Raw genomic sequence first — 22731 nt, forward strand, 5'->3', positions numbered from 1 at the left:
GACACGTGGGCTGATGGTGAGACATTCCTGGATTTACTCACTGGGCAAATATAACAGATTCTCATCAGAACATGAGCCTCACATCTGAAGTTCAGAATAATACTCCTAGTTAACTAACAAATGCAACTAGGTATTATAAGAGAGGGTTGAGATTTCCATTGTGCCTCATGTTCTTGCTCTTGTTTTATGAGCTGGAGTCCCACTGGGTTACCCAGGAACTCTTGATCGTCTTACCTCAGCTGCCGGGTGCTTGGATTACAAGTCATGGTGACTCAAAGTTGAATGGTGTTCAACAATTTCAAGGTCATGCTGACAGGAACACAGAAATTTATTTAAAGGTTCAGCTTGAGCCAATGATTTGCCATGGAAATGCAGCCTGTGATTCTTATAAGCCCCGTGGCTCCACAGCGATGAATGAGGCTCTGGGCATGTTAACACAAAGTCCGTTCCCTCCTAAAGTTTCAGTCAAATGTCTCAGGTGGAACTACTGAACAGCTCAACAACTCTCTGTGTGAGCAGGAATGGGCAGTCTTTGCCGAATGCCTATTAGCCTCAGTTCTGCCTGAACAATAAAGAAGACAGTAGCAACAGCAGCCCACATCTGATCAAGCATGGGTCCCACTAGTCCCTCTTCAGAGGCAAAGGGAACGTGTATCCTTTTAAGGCTCTTTCACTGTTAGTGCTTTGAAAATCCCATTTTACTCTGAAATAATATAGTGCTTATACGCGTTTATAATAAAATACTTAAACATAGGTTTTTCTCTAAAAACACAGAGCCCTTATTTCTCTCCCCGACAGAGAAGAGTGTATAACTGACTGTTCAGCTAGCACCCTCACCATTAGGTATACATACTTCTGTGTTCAATTCATAATGGCTAAAGTGTGTAAGCATATTGCATATGATTCCTTACTGCATGGGCATCTTTGCTTCCTCCTGCAAAATAAGAGTCCATCCAGTGTAATTGGATTCCCTGCTGTAAGAGATGCAGTGCTGGAACTCCTGCATGTCATTAATGAGCTCTGTGACCTAGAGCAGATGACTCACCCTCTCTGGGCTCCGGTTTCTTTCACTCAGCAAACACAGATTTCTTCAAATCTCTGCTGTTTCCACCACGTATCACCTGGTCTACTGCAGGAGTTTTCAGGTCTGCCCCCCTCATGTTCTGTTCTTAGTCCAGTTGCTGCCCAAACCATCTCCCAAACATATGTTCTCATAGATCTCATCTTCAGCATTTCCTGACAGAACACAACACTCAAGCTTCCCTCAAGGATCAGGAAGTCCTTCTACCTGGCCTCAGCACACTTTCCCTGAAAATTCCTAAGGCTTTAGGTCTGACCTGGTATCTCTTAGGGTGTAGGTCTCACCTGGCATCTCCTAGGCTGTAGGTCTCACCTGGCATCTCCTATGCTGTAGGTCTCACTTGGGATCTCCTAGGGTGTAGGTCTCACTTGGGATCTCCTAGGATGTAGGTCTCACCTGGGATCTCCTAGGGTGTAGGTCTAACCTGGGATCTCCTAGGATGTAGGTCTTACCTGGGATCTCATAGGCTATAGTTCTCACCTGGCATCTCCTAGGATGTAGTTCTCACCTGGGATCTCATAGGATGTAGGTCTCACCTGGGATCTCCTAGGGTAGAGGTCCAACCTGGGATCTCCTAGGATGTAGGTCCCACCTGGCATCTCCTAGGATGTAGGTCTGACCTGGCATCTCCTAGGATGTAGGTCTAACCTGGGATCTCCTAGGGTGTAGGTCTAACCTGGGATCTCCTAGGGTGTAGGTCTAACCTGGGATCTCCTAGGATGTAGGTCTTACCTGGGATCTCATAGGCTATAGTTCTCACCTGGCATCTCCTAGGATGTAGGTCTCACCTGGGATCTCCTAGGGTGTAGGCCTCACTTGGGATCTCCTAGAATGTAGGTCTGACCTGGGATCTCCTAAGGTGGAGGTCTCCCCTGACATCTCCTAGGATGTAGGTCTCACATGGGATCTCCTAGGATGTAGGTCTCACCTGGAATCTCCTAGGGTGTAGGTCTCACCTGGGATCTCCTAAGGTGGAGGCCTGACCTAGCATCTCCTAGGGTGTAGGTCTCACCTGGGATTTCCTAGGGTGTAGGTCTCACCTGGGATCTCCTAGGATGTAGGTCTCACCTGGGATCTCCTAAGGTGGAGGTCTGACCTAGCATTTCCTAGGATGTAGGTCTCACCTGGGATGGAATCTCTTTGGATGTAGGTCTCACCTAGGATCTCCTAAGGTGGAGGCCTGACCTAGCATCTCCTAGGATGTAGGTCTGACCTGGCATCTCCTAGGATGTAGGTCTCACCTGGGATCTCCTAGGGTGTAGGTCTAACCTGGGATCTCCTAAGGTAGAGGTCTGACCTAGCATCTACTAGAGTGTAGGTCTTACCTGGGATGGAATCTCTTTGGATGTAGGTCTCACCTGGGATCTCCTAGGGTGGAGGTCTCACCTGGGATGGAATCTCCTTGGACGTAGATCTGACCTGCAATCTCCTTTCCCTTCACCTTTGAAATAGGAAAGGATCTCGCTCCTTAGATTCTTTATTCCTCCACGCCTATAAATTAAACCAGGAAAATTTCATAGGTTATTTTCTAATCTAAAGTACAGTATTTATTTGGACTTTGTATTATAGCTATTGCTTTACATATTTTCTCCCTAGGGCAATGGGAAAATCAGCTTTTTTTTTTTTTAATTTTTCTTTCCTCTCCTCTTGTCTCTGAACTTCCTGATGGGAAAATTATTGCTATGAAGTATCTGAACAGCACAACTTTATGAACATAGTACCTCCCTTAGATTCTGTGACATATGAAATAATTTCTAAATATGAAATAACTTAATAATATTGTGCACCTATAAAATACTATAAACTATAAAAATCTGTGCTAATATAGGAAAGGATCTGTTGGTTTTAAAATCATAGGTAAATATGTACTACTGGATTTTGTTTCCTGTGCCTGTGTGGTAAAAGCAATAGCAGTTTATATAAATGACAACAAAACTGAGTATCAAAGATGCATTTAATGTTGTATTTTTTTTAAACAAAACCAGAATAATCTTTAAAAAAAAAATTGAGTCATTTCCCAAAGCGTCTGATTTATGTAGGAGCTCTGACTTGATTTATGGCTGTTAAGCAGAAAAGAAAGATAAATAACAGCGAAACAGTACATTGCAGCTTTAATAAAAAAACAACTATGAAATATTTTCCATATTAATCACCTATTTCATGGACCAATGGCCCTGAAAACAATGGCTAAAATATTCAATTATTAAAATACAGCAAAGGAAAATATGCATTCAAGATAGTTTTTCTTCTTCCCAAGTTTTTTTGGTTTTGGTTTTGGTTTTGGTTTGTTTGGGGTCTATCACTGAGCACACCCTGGCCTATTAGCGCACTTTAAAAATGCCTGTTTGTATATGCTAGGCCTAATAAATCAGGTATCCTATGCTATTAGGTTTATGAATCTTGTGTAAAAGTGATTGAGTTCTTCATTTACATGATGATATTCCCCATTAACCAATACAATTAATCTGTATAGGCATGATGGAATTCACTCAGTGTGTATGTGTTGAGAGCTACTATGTGCCTTTGGTATTCAACAGGCCCAACGAAGCCAAATACCAAGGAGAGCACAAGGGTGAATAGTTGAGTCTTTCTCAGAAGGGGAAACAAAATAGATATGGGGGCTTGACACCCAGAAGGGGTTTCCCAATGGGAGGAGGACTTTACATGAGGGGATACAGGGAGGAGAGGAAGGGCTGATATTTGGTTGTAAAGTGGATAAATAAATTTAATAAATAAAATTTAAAAATTTTTTAAAAAAAGAAAAAGAAATAGTGAAAGCAAGACCTATAGCCAGGGAGGGCTGTGTGGAGCCTGCAGCCAGGGCCGGGAGAGCAGTGTGGAGCCTGCAGCCAGGGCCGGGAGAGCAGTGTGGAGCCTGCAGCCAGGGCACCTCAGGAAAGAAGCCTGATGACAAAGGGAGGAGCTTCCTACTCTGCGTGTTGACCACACCAAGAGAGTTTCAATTTTGTTGGAATTTTACCTGTGAATGCAGATTGTTTGGGTTTGGTTTTGTTTGGACTGTATCACTGAGCATACCCTGGCTTATTATCACACTTTTAAAATGATTGTTTATAATGCAAAACCTAATAAAACAGATGTCCTATGCTAAACAACCTTAAGCAAGAGCATATAACCTATCTGTGTTGTTTGCAAAGAGCATTCCGAATACTGAAAGGAAAGAAGATTGAGGGGGAAAGCAGGAATAAAAACCATTAGAAGGCTAGCTTCAGATGAGCTGAATAGAAGCAGTGGGCATGGTGAGATGCCACCTGTTCAGGGCTCTCTTCTAGCCTGGGATGAGTCAGGTCTAAGGTTACTGACAAACCTGTTAAGTGATTAATGGTGTTCGTTCATGAAAGGATATGATTTCGGAAAGGGGGAAATCAAGAATTGCACTGTTGGTAGGCAAAGCTTCAGGGAGTTATTAGACAGCCAGAGGGAAAAGTGATCGATCAGCCAAAACTATGAGAATCCCACTCTAGAGTACCTCTGATTGACAGCTCATTTAAGACCATGGATACTACTTTCCCACAGATATTTAACTATATTCCTGTTGTTTTCTGTTAATCTCCTCCCAATGCCAGAATCTCTTTCAAAGGCACAGCTACTTCTTTACTGTATTCATCTCCTCACACCAATGACGATGACGTAACAACAAATAACTGCAAGTTCTTTTGGCCTTCTTGAAATAGAAACATTCTTCATTGTCACTGATAAATGAATCTGAGTCTCCTGCTGTGCTCATCAACTCACCTTGATTAACTCCTTGCTTGATTTTAGGGCATCTCGCCCTTTATCCAGGAAAATGGGAAAGGGGGGTGGTACTGTAAATCACACACGGAGGATCAAAATAGAGCGAGCAGACAGCCCAACTGGAACAGCATGCACAAGACTTGTTCAAGTTCCTGACAGACAACATCCCAGCGTGGAGCCTGGAAAGTAAACATGAAACCCCACCCACAGCTAAGGACCTCCGGGCAATTGATAGCTGCTGGGCAGAAGAAGGGTCAGTTTCTTCAATTATGGGACCCCTGGTAGGTCAACCACATGCCACGGCTGGCCCCACTCCAAAGGACGAGCAGAAGGAGAAATCTCAAAGTTGGATGGGAAAGGATGGGAGAGTGGAAAGGGTAGTCATGAAGGAGCTGTGGTGGTATGGGTATGTTCAAAATATACTATATAAAATTCTTAAATAATGAATATAAAATATTATTTAAAAACATAGAATGGGTTTACATTATCACTACTTACCATAGAAACTGTATCAAAATTAAATAAACACTAGTAGAATTAGTGAATCAATGACAATATATTTATATGTATTTTAAAATCAAGCTTATTATCATCCAAGACAACCATTTTTCACAGGTCAAGCTGCACAAACGTGAATACTTAATTAGGTAAATAAGGTGTGTGATGGCTCATTGTATAACTATAGGTCACTGGGTATATTGCTGACCTCTGGCTTACACAGTCTGAAGCTTAAGTGAGCAAACACTGCTTCCTTCCAAAACCACAACTTTCTATAAACAATTGGAAATGGAGAATTTAAACCTGCCTGAAAGCTCAGATGCATAGAGAAACGTGAACGGGCTAGAAAACCAGGTCTGGACCATGCTGACCTTACCCTTGTTGTCGCTGGTAGATGACTTGTGTGACCACACTGCAGTACTCCATAAAACCCCAGGAAAAGAAGAGCTGAACAGACGGCTCTCGAACAACAGGATTCAAATCCCTCCAGGGACAGAGAAAGGGAGAGCAAGTCATGCTGCCTCCCCAGCACTTAAAGAGTTGGACAGATGTGAGAGACAGAGGGACCATCTGTGGAGTTGACTTGTGTGTGGTTCAAAAGGTGCCTGGGCAGCGGCGAGGACAGACATGGTGCCATTCCTCTGACAAATAGAGGGTTTTCTTTCCTTTGAGGTAAACTCTCAGTTTACATGACCTCTGCTTTCCCAGCATTTACTTCTGTTCATAGTTCCTTTCTCAGTGCTGTGAGAATAACACCTGGCCCAAGCAATTTTGAAAGAGAAATGTTTATTTAGTTTCAGATGTTTGTGGCCAGGAAGGGCTCAGCACAGCAGCTCACACTATACATAGGAGGAAATATTCTGGAGGTTCTTTTTGACATTGTAGTAAGATTCAAACCTGTGACTCGTTGAGATGATCTGCTATGAATTTAGCCAAATCAAGCATTCCATATAGGCTGTTAGCCCATGACAAGCCACTGGGGCTTGAGTCTTCCAATTCCATTGCACAAGATTCCTCTTTGACAATAAAACAGAGCCTGTTGTTGTGAAGTACATTCATACTCTCAGTACTTGGGAAGGGAAGGCAAAGGATTAAGAATTCAAGGCCACGCTAAGGTAAATAGTGAGTTCCAAATGAGCCTGGGCTACATATAAGACCTTGTTTCAAAAAGTATAATAAAATAATTACAAATGTTTAGAATTAAGCTGATTTTGAAATATAAGAACAACTAACAAAATATTTCAACAATAAGGACCTACTCCTGTTCAGTTTGTTATATTCCCAGCCCTGAATGAATGGATAAGTAATTGAAGGAACAGTCTGTACATTAAATTCTTAGATTAGAATTTAAGAATTAACTTTTCAAAAGGTAGAAGCAAGAGAATGAGAGATATTATTTTGCCCTTTCAGGTACGGAATGTATTTGCAACTGAATCTTGCTTAGATAGGAAATGTTTTCACCTATGCAGAGAACGTTTTACAATCCCATAGAAATGGCCTTGTATGAATCACCATGCCTCGCTTCCACCTAGACTGCTGCAGCCCAGGAAGAGCTGTAAGTGGTGCCGGCGAGCAGATGCATAGTTGGTTTTTTTTGTTTTATCTTGTTTTATTTTTTACTGGAATTGAACAACCTTGTATTCCTGGAATTGCTAGAAAAACATTTTCTTTTGATTGGCTTTTATTTTAAAGCAAAGGCAAGGAGAAGGACATCATCAGAAGAGGCAGAAAGAGCAGGAATCACGTAAGACAGACAGCAGAGCTAGAGAGAACCAGACACAGTAATCACTGGAAAGTGGCTTTTCACAAAACCAAGAACAGAAGGCACTTAGCATATGCAAGTTCACTAAAACTTCTTATTTTCAGTTTCCATAGCTTTGCCCACTTGTGGTCATTGATCAATATTTATTTCAATTATATCTATTTAATGCTTACGATGGGCCACAGTGCAAGGCTTTAAGCATATCAAAGGCTCACAAGTAAGGCAGGCAGATATTTGATACACTATAATGAAAAATAAAGGCTCACATTGTCTTCTCCCATTTCTTATGTAACCCATTAAACTATATTTAATTAAATATTGTCAGAATATACCATGTTCATAAACATAGATCTTAATTTTCAACCAGCAACTCATACATAATCTATAGGTGACTAATATGAAAAGCAACACAATTTTTTACTGATTAACTTGAAAATGCTACACATTTTCTGTAGTGATTTATTTTCAAAATAGTAAAGCATTGCACACTCGATATGCTGCAAATCTGAGACCGGAGGAGCAAAGAGAGGGAGAAATAAGACTCCATTTCCAGACGCTAAAGGGCCTTGTCAAAGAAAAAAACAAGTATAAAATCAAATTCTAGTGAGCTTGGAATATCACTACCTCAAAACACAGAATTATGAAAGAATACATAGTACATGTGTCCCTTATAGTTTAGATTCGACATGAGCCCCATTGGACCCAGGTTAAAGGCTTGGTCACAAGCACTTTTCGAAGGTGGGGGTGGGGCATAGTGGGAGGAGTCAAATAATTAAAGGAGCCCTGAAAGAAATGCTGAGTCTCCTCTTCTTTTTTTTTCCTGACTCCCATGAGGTGGGCAGTGTTCTCCACCAAATACTCCCCATCACAGTGTTCTAGCTCAAAACCAAAGCCAACTAACCAGGGGCTGCAACTTCTGGAACTGTAAACAGAGCAAGCCATTTACTCCTTTTGGGTTGGTTTTTTTTGATATTTTGTCACAGTGACAAAAATCAGACTAATGTAAGAAGTAAATAAAAGAGAAGCAAGAAAGACAATGAGGACAAAATTGTATATTTGGTCTATAAATAATTCTATTTATTTTTGTCTGTATATATGTATATGTATATGTATATGCACCATATGCATGAAGTACCCATAGAGGCCTGAAGAAATGTCTAGTACCTATGGACAGTAATGAGCTCCCATTTGAGTGCTGGGTACCAAACCCATATCTTTTGGAAGAGCAGCAAGGTCCTTAACTGTGCTGCCATCTTTTCAGATCCCAGATGGCAGGGTCTTTAAAAGTCTGTTTTACTGGGCATCCTTCCAAGGTGCTGGTAGCATTGCTACCTATCAGAAGCGTCTAAGAACAGTTTTCCCTGCTGCCTACTTTTAAATTCTGATAACAGTGACAGAACTAGATATGCCTCCATTCTTATGCATTACCAAGAGACCTACACTGAATAGGGTAAACTTGGAGATTAAACACAAACCACGGACCTCTTGTGTGATAATGGGAATGCACTCTTGCTTCCCTCCATATTTGAAGATAACAAATGTTATCAAGAGGATAGGAGACAGGAGGTGGTATTGTCAGTATTGGTGACAGAATTTCCAGACAAAGTAATAATGAGAGGAAACAGTGGGGATATTAACTGTCTAGAGTGGTTTAGAGAGAGGATGATCTCATGTGTAAGTTACTGACTCATCTGTATCCTTGCAGAGGTGAACGTTCTGAGTTAAGACTTGGCCTCCGAGAGGGTGGGGTGGCAAGCAGGGAGAGGCGGGAGGGAACGGGGGTTTGTTCTTATTGTTTTTTGTTTTTTGTTTTTGGAGGGGAAACTGGGAAAGGAGAAATCATATGACATGTAAAGAAAATATCTAAAAAAAAAAAAAAAAAGACTTGGCTTCCAATGCCATCCAACAGGCCAGAATCTCTAAAGTGAGTACATTCTTGATGAGTCTGAGGAATGCACTATGAAATCGTAACAGAAAAGAATTTCTTTAAAAGCATTTGCCTTACTTAGCCACGTCCACTGAGTTCAGTGATGCAGCTGGGCAATCATGAGCTAGGATGCTACCTACACAGCTGATAGGAGGGAAACACTATGTGACTGACATCACCTCTTTGCAACGTCACTGGAACCACTATTGCCATTGCCCACGTGCCTAGCCAACATTGCCTTTTGACGTCTGTTTAGCATTATGGAAGTGACTATAATGGTCCAATAGTTAAATTTCAGGTGTTTGGAGCACATCAGATTTTTATTTCCTGCTAAAATGATGAGTTTTGTTTCAAAATGCTACCAAATTTTTCCTCTCTGCTAAAGAAAATATAATGAACAGACCAATCTCTGTGGGCCTTCTTTAGGGAGGCTCCAGAGGTGTCTATGAAGTACTCCATCCTCCTCCCAGGTTCATATGATGTGAAACATGGATTGCTGTTCTCTGAGCATGTGTTTCAAGTTTCCATTGATAGGTTGAAAACGTGGCCCACATCCTGATTCTGAAATAATTGCAATAATTTTGTTCTTACCATCTATTCATGCCATTGTGTCAAAGGGCAGCTTCAAACTGGTTTAAAGTCAGTCCACAGTAGAAGCTCTCCATCTCTGTAACTGCCCCGCCCCTTCTCTTGAGTGAATGTTAGGTCACCTCCAGTTCTCTGCTACCACCAATATTACTCAACATTTGTGATTGCATTATGCACCTGTGTGAGAATTTCCCAGTTTCATCTTCTTTTAATTACCCATTAACACTATTTTGTTTCTGTTTCATCTGTTCTCAGGAATTCTCACCTATCCTATCTTTTCCTGGTTAGCTTTAGATTTTTCAAATAACTTCATCCAAATTCTTTGTTATTCTGATCACAGTTTCAAGATTGTGAATCAAATATAGGACATAACTACTATTTTTATAGGATCCTAAAGGAATGATTAATACTTCTTGTGCTGGTTAGTTTTAAATCTCCATCAGTCTCCATCAGTTTGGTGGAAGTGCTGGGTTGCACAACATCACCTAGGTCTACAATTGCAATATGGGAAAGGGCCTTACCAAAGCTCCCAGATCTCTACATGTCCAGATCCTCCTGGGTACCTTCACCATGAGTGTACCTTTGTTTCACTGCCCTTTGAAAAGCTATTCAGACATCACCCCCTCGATATTTCAGCTGTTTAAGCATATAGCCAAGGGTGTGCTTTGAGACATTAAACATTAGATTGAGGTCAAATAGAAGAAACAAGAATGCCAGAGAGGCTTGATGGATTCATTAGGTGATCGTCCAGAGAGCCACTGAGATGAGCACCAAGAGAGAAAATAGCACCAAGACTGAAACAGACATGCTTTAAGATATCAGGGGAAAAAGGCCGTGAGATTCCTAATGCTAAAGGAATTCTAAATCTTCTGAAACTAACTGGAGTGTAGCTTAATGGAAATAATTTACATGGAAATACAGGCAAACATTAAAACATGAATCTGATGACAGGGATTTCCTTTATATAAAACTAAAGCAATTTAAATCTTTTTCAAGTAGATATATCCTTAATGCAAAGGAGAACCACTGAATTGACCGTGACCTTGATATTTGAGTGTATGAAATTTGATTAAATTGAGTTTTAGTAATGTGGTCATTTCTCTTGTTTTGTTTCATTTTGTACCAAAGAAATAAATATCATCCTGAAAAGGTTAATGTTAGCTCCTTCTAGTTTTTAATATAATTCTCTACTAACATTCCCATTTTCTGAAAGTTGCAATATCCTATTTCTTATTTATTAATAGCAGTGCCACATTAATGCTGCACGCATATGTGAGATATTAAAACGGAACGTTGATGACAGAAGATATGTCCCAAATTGCAAAAAAAGCAAAGCCTTTAACAGTCTCTAATCTCTCCAGTGAGACTCAGCCAATACAGGACCTCTTGTTCCTGGACAACCAGCTCTCTATCCTTTGAGAATAAATTCAAACCTAATGAGCTGAGTTTGGTTATACCAATAGAGAAGTATCAGGGTGAGGCAGTTTGGGGGCTTTTTATAAAAACTTTTTATAAATGTTTAGGAAGCTATTCCTTGTTCCTGACCATCATTTCAAAAGGGGATACTGGGACATGTGTTATACTATAGTAACAGCATCCTGTTCCTTGGTTTTCATATGTAAGTCTTCTTAAGCATAACTATCCTGAGAGATAACTGAATTTTAAGCATAATTCTGTTTTTCTTCTCCCATTGTAATTCTTTCTTCATAATCTCACCATTGCTTCATAAAAGGCAAGCATTTCTCATGCCCAGCCTGTGGCGTTAAGCATCTCTGTAGCTGAAGGAGACCATTAGATATGTCATTTCCAGGTAGAGAACGTCAGTGACCCTACTGGGAGCACTACACATCTCTGTTGCTGTTGGACTTAGATAACTTTCAAATCAAACTTTGCCTTTGATAAAACCAAAGGACCTAATGTCAGCAGAGAGAGCACCAAAAATAAACTTCTGATTAGAGCAATTATTCAGAAGGAATAAATGAAGCACCGTTATATAATCATCTTCCATTCCCCTCCACTTATTCAAATAAACAAGTTTCTCAGCACTTAAATCTATCACAGGGAGTAATGTGGGCAGAATTGTCAATGAGCTCAGTCTCAATCTGGTGGTAAGTAATATTCACGCACAGATACAAAAGCAACTGTTCCTGCTTACTATACGAGGCCTGCTGCGGATGCTGAATTGCCACACACAGGTAACAGGCAGGAAGGAAACAGTTCCCCACAGTAAGTCCTTTTGGGGGCTGTGAAACTTTACCCAAGAATCCATTCCCCAAGCCTGTCCTGGTCTTGTGGTGACTCCTAAAGCCAATCACAACGCACTCCTGATGCCAAGTGGAACCTACAACACATTATGAACCTCAGGCCACAAAATATATAGAGCCGCTTATAGAGCTGCCACCAAACAACATAGGCAATCCTGCCCATTTTTAGTAAAACTAGGTTTGCAGGTTTTTGTTGTTGTTGTTGTTGTTTGTTTGTTTTGTTCTATTTTTCTTTCTTTTCTTGTTTTTAGTGTGGGCTGTGAATTCTAACACACAAAAACAAACAAGTTCCCACTTTCCATTTCTTTTTCTCTGTTTCTTCTTTTTCTTTTTCTCTTTTCTTTTTTTATATTGGTTACAACCCAAGCATGCTTTTCTAGGAGTCCTGATAATCTCACTTGTTCCCTGAACCCCATCCCCTTCCACCCTATGGCTGATTGCCATCTCAAATAGGCATGGCTTCCTCTCCTCCTCTTCTCAATCTTTCCTGCACCCACAGAGATCAACTCCTTGCTGGCTCTGTTGTTTCTCTTTCAAAACCCAAATAAAATTGTCCTTTGGCTTCAAAATGTACTTAAGCAAAATGCGAACAAATTCAGGGTTCTATCAGCAAGATGAAGATATTGTGCAGGCCACCATCAATATCAGCCTCAGTTAGACAACCAGGAGAAGTTCCAAGGTAAGGCCATGCATGAGCAGGCAGCCATTAGGGTCTGCCTCAATGAGTCAACTAGGAAAGGTTCTAAGATAAGGCAAGATCCAGGAGTCTCTCCCTACCTCTAGCACCTCAGACCCTGTAATGACGCATTGCACCACCAGTGGAATTACCTTACTTTCTGCTCCTGACAAACTTTCAAACCACCTGATTACAATTTACTGCACTAGTGGCTGTGAGGGCTAATAATTACCAAAGATGGATGTTGCTGGCTCTTACTTCCAAAGGAATGTAGGAGGCAGAAGAAAACATAGGCACAGAAGAGGGTGGGAAGACATTTGGAGCTCACATGGGGTGATTCTACCTGTAATACTAAGAATTGGCCAGTGTAATGAAGGCTGCCTCCCTCGCCTTCCTCCCACCATACACACTAGGAAACTTGCAAACGGAACCAAACTGCATTTATCTCTGAGAGCTGTGACCCTTGACAACTCTTAGCACAGTCCTTGGCATGTAATTTAAGAGTCATTGAAATTTATTGTTTGCCACTGCCAACCACTGTTCCAAACGCATTCTGTTCAATGAAGGATTTAATACTCCCCATGAACAAGGTCTTAGCATCTCCATTTTATGAGCAAATGAAACCATTGTGCAGAAAACTTGGGCACCTGTCCTAGGCTACAGGTGAAGGTGCTGGCTTGCCACCTTCTCACTCTTGCCTCTGCCTCCCTCTGCCTCTACTTGTTACACAGCAAACGCACAGTGTTGGCTACTTGTTATGTGCCTGATATGGCACTAGGTGCTTCTGCACACATTTTCTTGTAAAATATTCTGGTTTTTCTCACTCTTACAAATATGGAATTGTAACTGAAGAGATGCTGAGTATAAATTAGCCATATAGCCAGCAACTAAGAATCACTACTCTCTCCTTTTTTGATGCTTTGACACAAACAGAAATAACACAACCATTTATAAAAATATCAAGGCAAATTATTTCTTTCTGTGAATGTGGGTTAGCCAGTAATAATTGACATCTTGGAAAACTTATCCTATTATCTGAATTTATTCTTTACCCAACATATCTACAGGACATCTCTGTGGGTGTTCTTTTTTTTTCCCAGACAGATTTCTCTGTATATACCTCTGGCTGTCCTGGAACTCACCCTGTAGATCAGGCTGGCCTTGAACTCAAAAATCTGCCTGCCTCTGCCTCCCAAGTGCTGGGGTTAAAGCCATGCACCACCACCGCCCAACTCCTGTACATGTGTTCTTATACCTGTCTCCAGAAGTTATTGTCAAGTATCTTAAATTCTTAGATGTGTAGTATATTTAGGAGAGCAATTACATCTATTGAATTGATTTTCTCTGCCAGTGAAATTCCTTAAAGTGCCAGATACACTTTTCATCAATCAGCACATGATCCTTGATCTGGTCGTCTTATTTTCTGCCTCCTATCACGTGCCAAAGCCTGCATGGGAAAATTCCACAGGTGTACACAATAGGTTTCCCTTGAGAATTCTGTGGTACTATTGGAAAAATAATACTCCAACCATTAAAATACTTCAACATGACAGTATGTAATCTGTTCTGTTAGAATGCACTTAAGTACATACACACAAATACTTTAAGAAACATTAAGATATGTAAAAATTATAAAAATAATTCAAGAAAAAGAACAGGGCCTAGATTTTAAAGTCATGTAGAAATGTGAGTCTGCCTGAGTGGGTTTCAGTAATGTATCTCTTCAGCAGGATGTTCTATAAGTGCTGCTAAAGTCAAAAACAAAAACCTGGTAGATGAAAGAGGACAAACACAGATGTAAGACCTCCTCCCTTTTATCTGTACCACATATTCAGAAACTGTCTTGTCTTTACCATTTCTGGGCTTTATTTTGCAATTTTGCTTCTATCAGAGTTCATACTCTCAGAAGGTAGGCAAGAGACCAAAAAAAGATGATTCTAAGCAAACAGCCCAGGATTAAAGCCAAGGGGCACCAGAGCTTAAAAGGCCACATCAGGTTTTGTCTTTTGCAAATGCAATTTCCAACTGGGATGGACATAACCAGCAAAGGCCACATAATGCAAGCTTTATTCCTTATTAGGTTGCATCTAAATTATAGAATGAAAATCACTGAGGAACATGCTCGTGTGACCAAGAGCTTTTTGTATGTGTGCTTTAGGATACCATAGCAACCATCAAATAGGACCAAACATCAACAAAATTTTAAGTCGGTCCATGAAACAGAGGTGTGAAATGTTCCTTAGGATAAATGAGGGTGGCTCAGGAGTTAAGAAAGCCCTTGTTGTTCTTCCAGAAGACCTAAGCTTTGCACCCACATCTGACAGCTCACAACTATTTATAACTCCTGCTCCAGGGGATCCATGGCCCTATTTTGGCCTCCACAGGCACCTGCAAAGATGTGCATATACCCACACATGGACAGACACATAATGAAACATAAAAATAACATTAAGTGTTAAAATAAAATTTTAAATAAAAGGTGAAGAGCAGATGGCACAGACTAATTACAGTTCTGAAGGACCAAGAACAAGGTAAGCTATTGGAGGGAGTTTTCAATCTAACCCTGAGGCTAAGTGCTAATGTCCTATTCAGAGAGAACCAAATAGAGGAGTGAGGCCTGTTTTACTCCACCTCTTATTCTACTCATATAGTCTAATAGAGAGCTTGCTGCACACTAGAGAGGAAAACACAGCCTCTTGAGTTCCCCTTCCTAATACATACCGAATAATGCCTAACCAAGCAGCTGGCTACTATGGTCCAGTGGAATTGATACCTGGAGATAATCATCACCCTATAGATTTCTGTGAACAGTGTCGAGTAAAACTTAAAATGGCCTTAAAAGATGTATAATAGCTGCTGACTTGATTTGCCTCCTGTCAGTTCCTGTACCAGTAAACCAGTCAGGTTGCTACTCTGACTTCCATCATTTTTTATTAGATATTTTCTTTATTTACATTTCAAATGTTCTCCCCTTTCCTGGCTTCCCCTCCAAAAATAAAACCTATTCCCTCCCCCTCCCCTCTGACCACCAGCCCACCCTCTCCCGCTTCTTGACCCTGGCATTCCCCTACACTGGGGCATAGAGCCTTTAGGAAGGGCCTCTCCTCCCACTGATGACCCACAAGGCCATCCTCTGCTATATTCTGCATAAAATCTTAAGCATATGTTGTATGGTGTTACAAAGCCCATAGTTTTCTTCTCACTTAATGGCAGACATGCTGAGATATCTAAACGCTAAACTTCTATATAAAGAAAATGCTCTTATTTTTGTTTTGTTTCAGGGCTGCCTGACAGCCTAAGGGTCTATGGGAGGCTGTTTGTGAGGTGTGCTTGAGGTGGAGGGAGAGAAAACATCAGCTTTCCAACCAGGTCACACTTGCCACAAATCTCTGATTTTGAGTTCTTCCTCTGTGAGGAAGAAAGCTAATTTCAGTTCAGTCATGGTACTTTCTTACATTATCTTGCTAACAGTACCAGGCAGCTGCATGGAATTAAAAATAACTTTTCAGCAGCCTAGACAACTGAATCACAGATAGTGACTTCCCTAGTCCTGGCCTCTGCTGCTGCCCACTGAGGCGACTGTGAGTAGGTTCATGAAGGGCCCTGAGATTTACAACAGCTAACTGGTGAGTTCCTGGCACTTCCAGATGAAGTCAGCAGTGATGGCTTCTCTTTCTTCATTTCCCTAGAGTGATCATGAAACTTCTATTTACTATATCAATAGACTTATTCTTAGCATGTACATACTGGCTTCTCTTTTTTATGACCTAAACAGGCTTTTTACACTTAATTCTCATCAAACTGAGGTTATTAGCATATGTAAGACCCGCTATTACTTTATTCAAAACAAGATAAAATGCTAAATCACCTTTACTGATGTGTTGGTTGTAAAGATAGCCTTATTGTGAGATAATGGACTGAATAACATTTTCCAAACAAAGAACTACAAACAGCCAATAAACACATGAAAATAAGTTTCACCTCTCCACTCAACAGAGCAACAATGAAATCAAAATTATGAGTCCATCTCATTATAGCCAGAATGGCTACCAACCAAAAACAATAGATGCTTGCTGACAAGAAAGACAGGAAGTAAACTCTCATATACTATAGGTAGAATGTAAAATAGTTAAACCACTGTGGAAATCAGTATAAAGTTTGCACACACACAAGTAAAAGCTAAAAATAGAACTACCACCATTGGATATAGCTAAACAGTTCGCCAGTCCATACTGAGAATAAGGTCACCTGACTGTAAAGATGCTCTAATGAAATGTGTTAAGTACCAATGGGTGGCTGGATGCAGATATATATAGTGTTTCATATATATATATAGTTCTATAGTGTATATACAGTATATACACTATATGTTGAGGGAAAATATTTCAAGCTATAGAGCTCATATTAAGTGAAACAACCCAACCTCCCAAAGATAAATTGTTTATGTTCCCTCCACTTTGTGAAATCTAGGGTTTGGGAATGAGATGGAAATGAAAGCAAAGGAAAAATTAATAGGCAAGGAATGGAGACTAGAAGCCAGGTGGGCTTCCCGTGCTTGTAATCCAAGCATTTGGGAAGTAAGAACCAGGAGTCCAAAGCCAGCCTCAGCTACATGGAGCTCTGTGCCAGCCTAAGCTACACAAGACCATCTCAACCAACCAAACAAACAAACACATACACACACACACACCACATACAAACACACACAAACAAGGTTAATGGGGTAAATAGGAACATCATTAAGTACATCATTAAGTAACTACATATATGTATATGATACTGTAGCCAAACATCTTACTTTGTACAACTAAAATATACGCTAATTTAAAAAAAAAAAATCTGAGGGAGCTGGAGAGATAGATAACTCAGTGCACAAAAGCACTGGCCACTTTTCCAGAGAACCCAGGTTCAGTTCCCAGCAATCACATGGTCGGCAACAATCATCTATAATTCCAGTCATGGCTTCTGGCCTCCCAGGGTATCACAAGAATCATAAAATTAAAAAGAAAAAAAGAAAGAAGAAAAAGGAAAACTCAACTAAACCTTTCTGGGCTCACAAGAGATGGTCAGTGGGGCAAGGAGACTTCCTGCCAAGTCTGACCATCTGCATGTAATCTCCAGAAATCACATAGTGGAAAGAGAGAAGAAACTTCCACAAAATGTCTTGACATCTCCACTCCAGCCATGGTTTAACCTTACCTCCCACAATACAATAAAAAAGTTTTTAAATTTAAGCATCCTTATTTGGGAGACTGAAGGGAAACTGACAGCTTCTGAGCCATCCTCTTCTTACAGGCATGCTGTGTCCTTGCTTTCCCTGCAGTCTAAAAAATTAAGATACATCCATCTGTGAGCCTGACCTAGGGTGTGAGCAGTCCAGCTGTGAGCCTGACCTAGGGTGTGAGCAGTCCAGCTGTGAGCCTGACCTAGGGTGTGAGCTGTCCAGCTGTGAGCCAGACCTAGGGTGTGGGAGAACAGCTGGCAGACACTTTAAACTTGCCTCCTCCTCTCAAACTATAGGACCGGATTAGGACATCAACAAATTTAAAAAATAAATTTTCTCCTGCTACGAAAATACTCTACTATACACCATATGTCATTTACCATCAATCCTGTAAATATGTTGGAAATTTAATTCACACAAACATAAGAATTCTATAAAGGTCCCAGCACTGTCTTTACAGGCGGCCTTCTACATAGAGGTGGGAGAGAGAGCAGGAACAAAAGGAGGAGAGAGGGAGGGAAGGAAGGAAGGACCTGGCCTTTCTTTCTTTTGCAGAGTTTTTCAGAAATACATTCTGAACCCTAAAGACTAACCCTTAGTAATAGGAAAATCTAACACAAATCAATTTTCTTCATTTATGGACATTTTTCACAGTAATAGACTTTTACCAGAAAGGGCCTGTATATTGCGTTACTTCCAATAGCTACTTTTTCAAATGTTACTTGTTTACCTTGTTTCACTGAAGTTGAAGAATCTTGCCAAAAGGCAAATTTATTAAATTAGTTAGAAAGAGAAAAATCAATGTTGAGGGACAAAACAATCATGCATATCTTAGTAAGTGGCAACTCTATCCTGCTCAGGCCCCACTCCAAGGACCTCAGGAGCCCTACGGAACTTGGATTTTCTTTGAAGTCCACCAGATAGTAAATACTTACCTTGGGGTTTGAATCACTTTCTGATTAAATTAATAAATTGTTCTTAAACACTTCCTAGGCATTATGGGTTATGCCCAGTGATTGAAGGTAAAATTTTGGCAAGCAAGCCAGGTGTAGTAGTACATACCTTTCATCCCAGCATGCAGGAGGCAGATCTCTGAGTCTGTGGCTAGCCTGGTCTACACAGTAAGTGCCAGGCCAGCCAGAACTACATAGTGAGATCCCGTTAGAAGAACAAAATTGGGATTTGGGGGCAAAATGATTTCTGCTTTGAACAAAGATGGGATTGCATGTTAACAGCTGCCACTTCATTCAGTTGAATGAGTCAAATTGTAAAACAGATAAGAATGATGATCTGAGAGATATCAACTCCAACTTGCAATCACACAGGACTTTGGAGAAGTTGGCATCTAAGCTGATTACCAACATGAATTCTAAGAAAGGATGAGCAAGGAAATGGCCCTCCAGGTTTCAGACAGTCTTGCGTGGTCTGGATCACAGAACTTCACATCCTTTCCCCCAAGTTGCTTTTGTCATGGTGTTTGTCCCAGCAACAGAAAGTAGAGTAAAGGCTTTCAAAGCTGAGACCTCAGTTCCCAATACAGTATCCACTTAGGGATCCACTGGAAGTTACTTCTTGAAGAAACTCTGAGAAGGCTTGACCTCTGCACAATTTGGGTAAAACTGGAAGAGGATTTCCTGTTAATTCTTAAAAGCTTACCTGTGTCTAGGAAACAGGTTTCAGGGCCACAGGGATGTCTGCAGTAATAGTTGTGTGGTGGCAGCAGCACTTCAGGTGTCTGTTAGCCCTGTCCCAGCACAGCCAGCCCACAGCCTCCCACGGCTGGGCTACCTACCACTTAGCCCTTTTACACATTTCATTTTGGTCCTGGCACCTAGGAGTCATCTTCATAGCAAATTCAGACCATCCTCTGAGATCTTACCATGGTATTAAAACTTCTATCACTAAAGAGTGTTTATGGACCAACCTATTAGACTAGCCTCCTTGATCAAGGCCCTTTAAAGCCCTGTCACATTCATCCTCTCTGGCTCCTTAGCAGGACATGCTAAACCTTGCAGTATCAGGCTCAGTTGGTTATATTGAAATTCAAGATTAAGTCTAGAGGGAAATCTATAAAGGTGTGATTGTTTGGAGGGCCATGCTGTCATGTCTCCCAAGAGCTGACTCTGCAGTCTTCTGAGTATAAGCTACTAACAAATAGGGATAAAAAGCTTTGGAGTTGGGGGTGGGGGATCCACTCAGATGTCATGTCTGAGAAGATCCCATTCTTTTAAACCATGTTTTAAGTAAACTGTTAGCTTTTTTTCTCTGAGTCCATTGATCCTGGCTAGATTTTTATTAACTTAACCAAAGCTAGAAATCATTTGGGAAGAGGGATCTTTAACAAGGAAAAGGCTCCCAACAGACTGTCCTGTGGGCAAACCTATAGGGTATTTTCTTGATTAATGATTGATGTGGTGGGCCCAGCCCATGGTGGTGCAGGGACCAGCATCAATTCCTGGGCAGCTTGTCCCTAGTGGTCTAAGAAAGCAAGCTGAGCAAGCGAGTAAGCAGCTTCCCACACATGGCATCTTACTTCAACCCCTGCTTCTAGGTTCCTGCCTTGAATTCCAGCCCTTACATTGATAATGAATTGTGATGTAGAAGTGTACCTTCAAACTCTTCCCTCACCAAATTGCTTTTGGTCATGGCTTTTTATGCATCAATAGAAACTGTCACTAAGACACTATTTCTGTCAAGAAAGAAATTACAGAATGAGAAGTTTGTGTTGCACCACATCCGAGATCTGCTGCAGCAATGATGGTGTGTAAGCATACAGCACACACTGCCAGAGCCCCCAGTATAACATGGTGCAGGAAGTGTCCAGAGAAAAAGCACCTTCTGGCCCTATGTGTCTGATTTATATACAGCTTTTAATATGGTGTGGGGCAGGGCTGAGTTCTTTTTCTCTTTCTTGAATACGATTGGGAAGACTACATTTAGCCAGCTGGATCATTTTATGTGACAGCAGGAACTTGACTGGATGATATGGGACCTTTGAAATTCCCAGAAGCCAGCTGAGCCAGCATGAAAACTGTGTGTAGCAATTTTTCATTTCCTACTTCCTCCAGAGCACTTTTCTGTTATGGGGACTGAGTCAATCACCCTCATCCCCCTTTCCCCCACTCCTTCACTCCAGCTATGGAGACCCACCACCCAACCATGTTACACTCTAGCCTACAGCATGAACCCAAGTGACCATAGATTTGCATTGAAAACATGAGTCAAAAGACACATTCTCCTTTTAAATTTCTCAAGTATTTTATCACAGCAACAAAAATTCCTAACAGATCATGTTAATGTGGGTTGCTATAAAAGTAATTGGCTTGTGAGATAAAACATGGAGTTACCTTGGTTACAGGTAGGTTGAGTTTTAGATACCCAGGGGACAGCTGAATTAGAAACTAGCTTTTTGTTCAGTATGTCAATAGTATAGTTAATATTTGCATTTTGATACAAGCTATTGCTCTTTCTTGCCAAGTATGCTCTTTTAAAATTGGCTTTACCAGCCTTTTATTATGACTTCTAAACTTTGAATCATTGCTATTAAGGGCCTTCATTCTAACAAATACTAAAAGTTGTGATTTTTCATCCCAAGCTTCAGAAGCACTTTAGAAAAAGCTGCATGCAATATTTCACAAAGGTTGTCATGGGGACTGCTTCTCAGTCCCATAAGCTGTATCATATCTAAGATCTATCAACAGTTTGTAACCTACCAAGGCAGCTTTCATTTGGGGCAAGGGCCATATGTAATTAACCTTTTCTACAGAAATTAAGGCAGAAGGCAATTAATTACATTCACTAGTCGAGTAGAGTCTCATGCAATATGAACAAGACTACTCCTCGTGCATACCACTGCACAAAGCAATGTTTAACATAAACGCTATAATTGTGACTGAGGGGGAAGTAACGAATGTTGTGCACAAAACCAAATACTAAACTAATACAAATATATCTCCCAAATATCAGCGACTTTGTGACTTCTGATAATACTTGCCAAAGTTTTAGCTTTAATAGTGTAAGGATACCAAAGCTTAGACATTTAACATTATATCACCATGGATCTTCAAATGTGTGGTGGATAGTTCTCTAAATTGTTGGGTTCACTCCAAAGTGAAAAATTCTGTGAGAATATGTGTAAGAACTTATTTAGGCTATTACAAACATTTCTATGAAAATTAAATGTGTCTCTTCTTCCCATGGGTGGTCTCACAACAAATGAACACAGCATTCACTGCACTTTTTCTGAGTGGATGATTTGCAATCAAGAGCTCAGCATATTTGTGACACTGGTGCTGTGCAACAACCACAGTGCTGATGTGATGTTCATACCCGTCTAAGTGAGAAAGTCTGAAGCAATGACCTGCAGAGGGAGCACACAGGCTTCATGGGAAATATGGCTCCCTTAGCAGTGAAAAGGCTGGCATTCATTCACTCTTAAAACTCTCTGATAGAAATTTCAAATTAAGCTGGTAGAAAAGTTATTTTCAACTATTTTAAATTAGATGCATGCAAATCCTGCCTCTAGTGCTTGTACAATGAGTTGAACAAAGATAATATTTTGAAATATAAAATATCTAATATCAACTATGAAAATTATCACTATAACTATCCATGTATGCTAATAAACTGATGAGGTCAAAATAGTCTAAATTAATTAATTAATCTTTAGTTTTAAAAAAAGGGTAATTCTTTGAATCTACCAACAAAACATTTCTACTGGCACTTGAAAGTGATTTTCTCTTCACAAAACTTTTTTCTCTTTCTGACACTTTGATCTCATGAAGATGGCAAACCTAAGACACTGCAACTCTTGTTGACCAAGCAAAGAAAAAGATGTTCTCAGAGATGAGAGATATTTGTGTGTGAATTTTAATAAAAACAAAATACACATTAGTAGTGCCATATGTTTAATGTTGAAGAATTTGAAGTATAAAAATTAAACAACACATGATTTCAAC

General features: G+C 40.5%; 1 protein-coding gene across 1 annotated transcript in view; it reads right to left on the reverse strand.

Moving 5' to 3' along the window:
• Window positions 1-2514: 2514 nt before the first annotated feature.
• The window catches only part of Rbm46 (RNA binding motif protein 46), a 61717-nt gene continuing 41500 nt past the window's right edge, over window positions 2515-22731 (reverse strand). The window contains exon 7 of the mRNA XM_031374175.1: window positions 2515-2572. Within this exon, the coding sequence (XP_031230035.1) occupies window positions 2559-2572 (14 nt within the window). The 3' untranslated portion in view covers window positions 2515-2558. The remainder of the gene's footprint in view (window positions 2573-22731) is intronic.

This window comes from Mastomys coucha, unplaced genomic scaffold (genome assembly GCF_008632895.1).
Source record: "Mastomys coucha isolate ucsf_1 unplaced genomic scaffold, UCSF_Mcou_1 pScaffold16, whole genome shotgun sequence".
NCBI classification, from domain to species: Eukaryota; Metazoa; Chordata; class Mammalia; order Rodentia; family Muridae; genus Mastomys; species Mastomys coucha.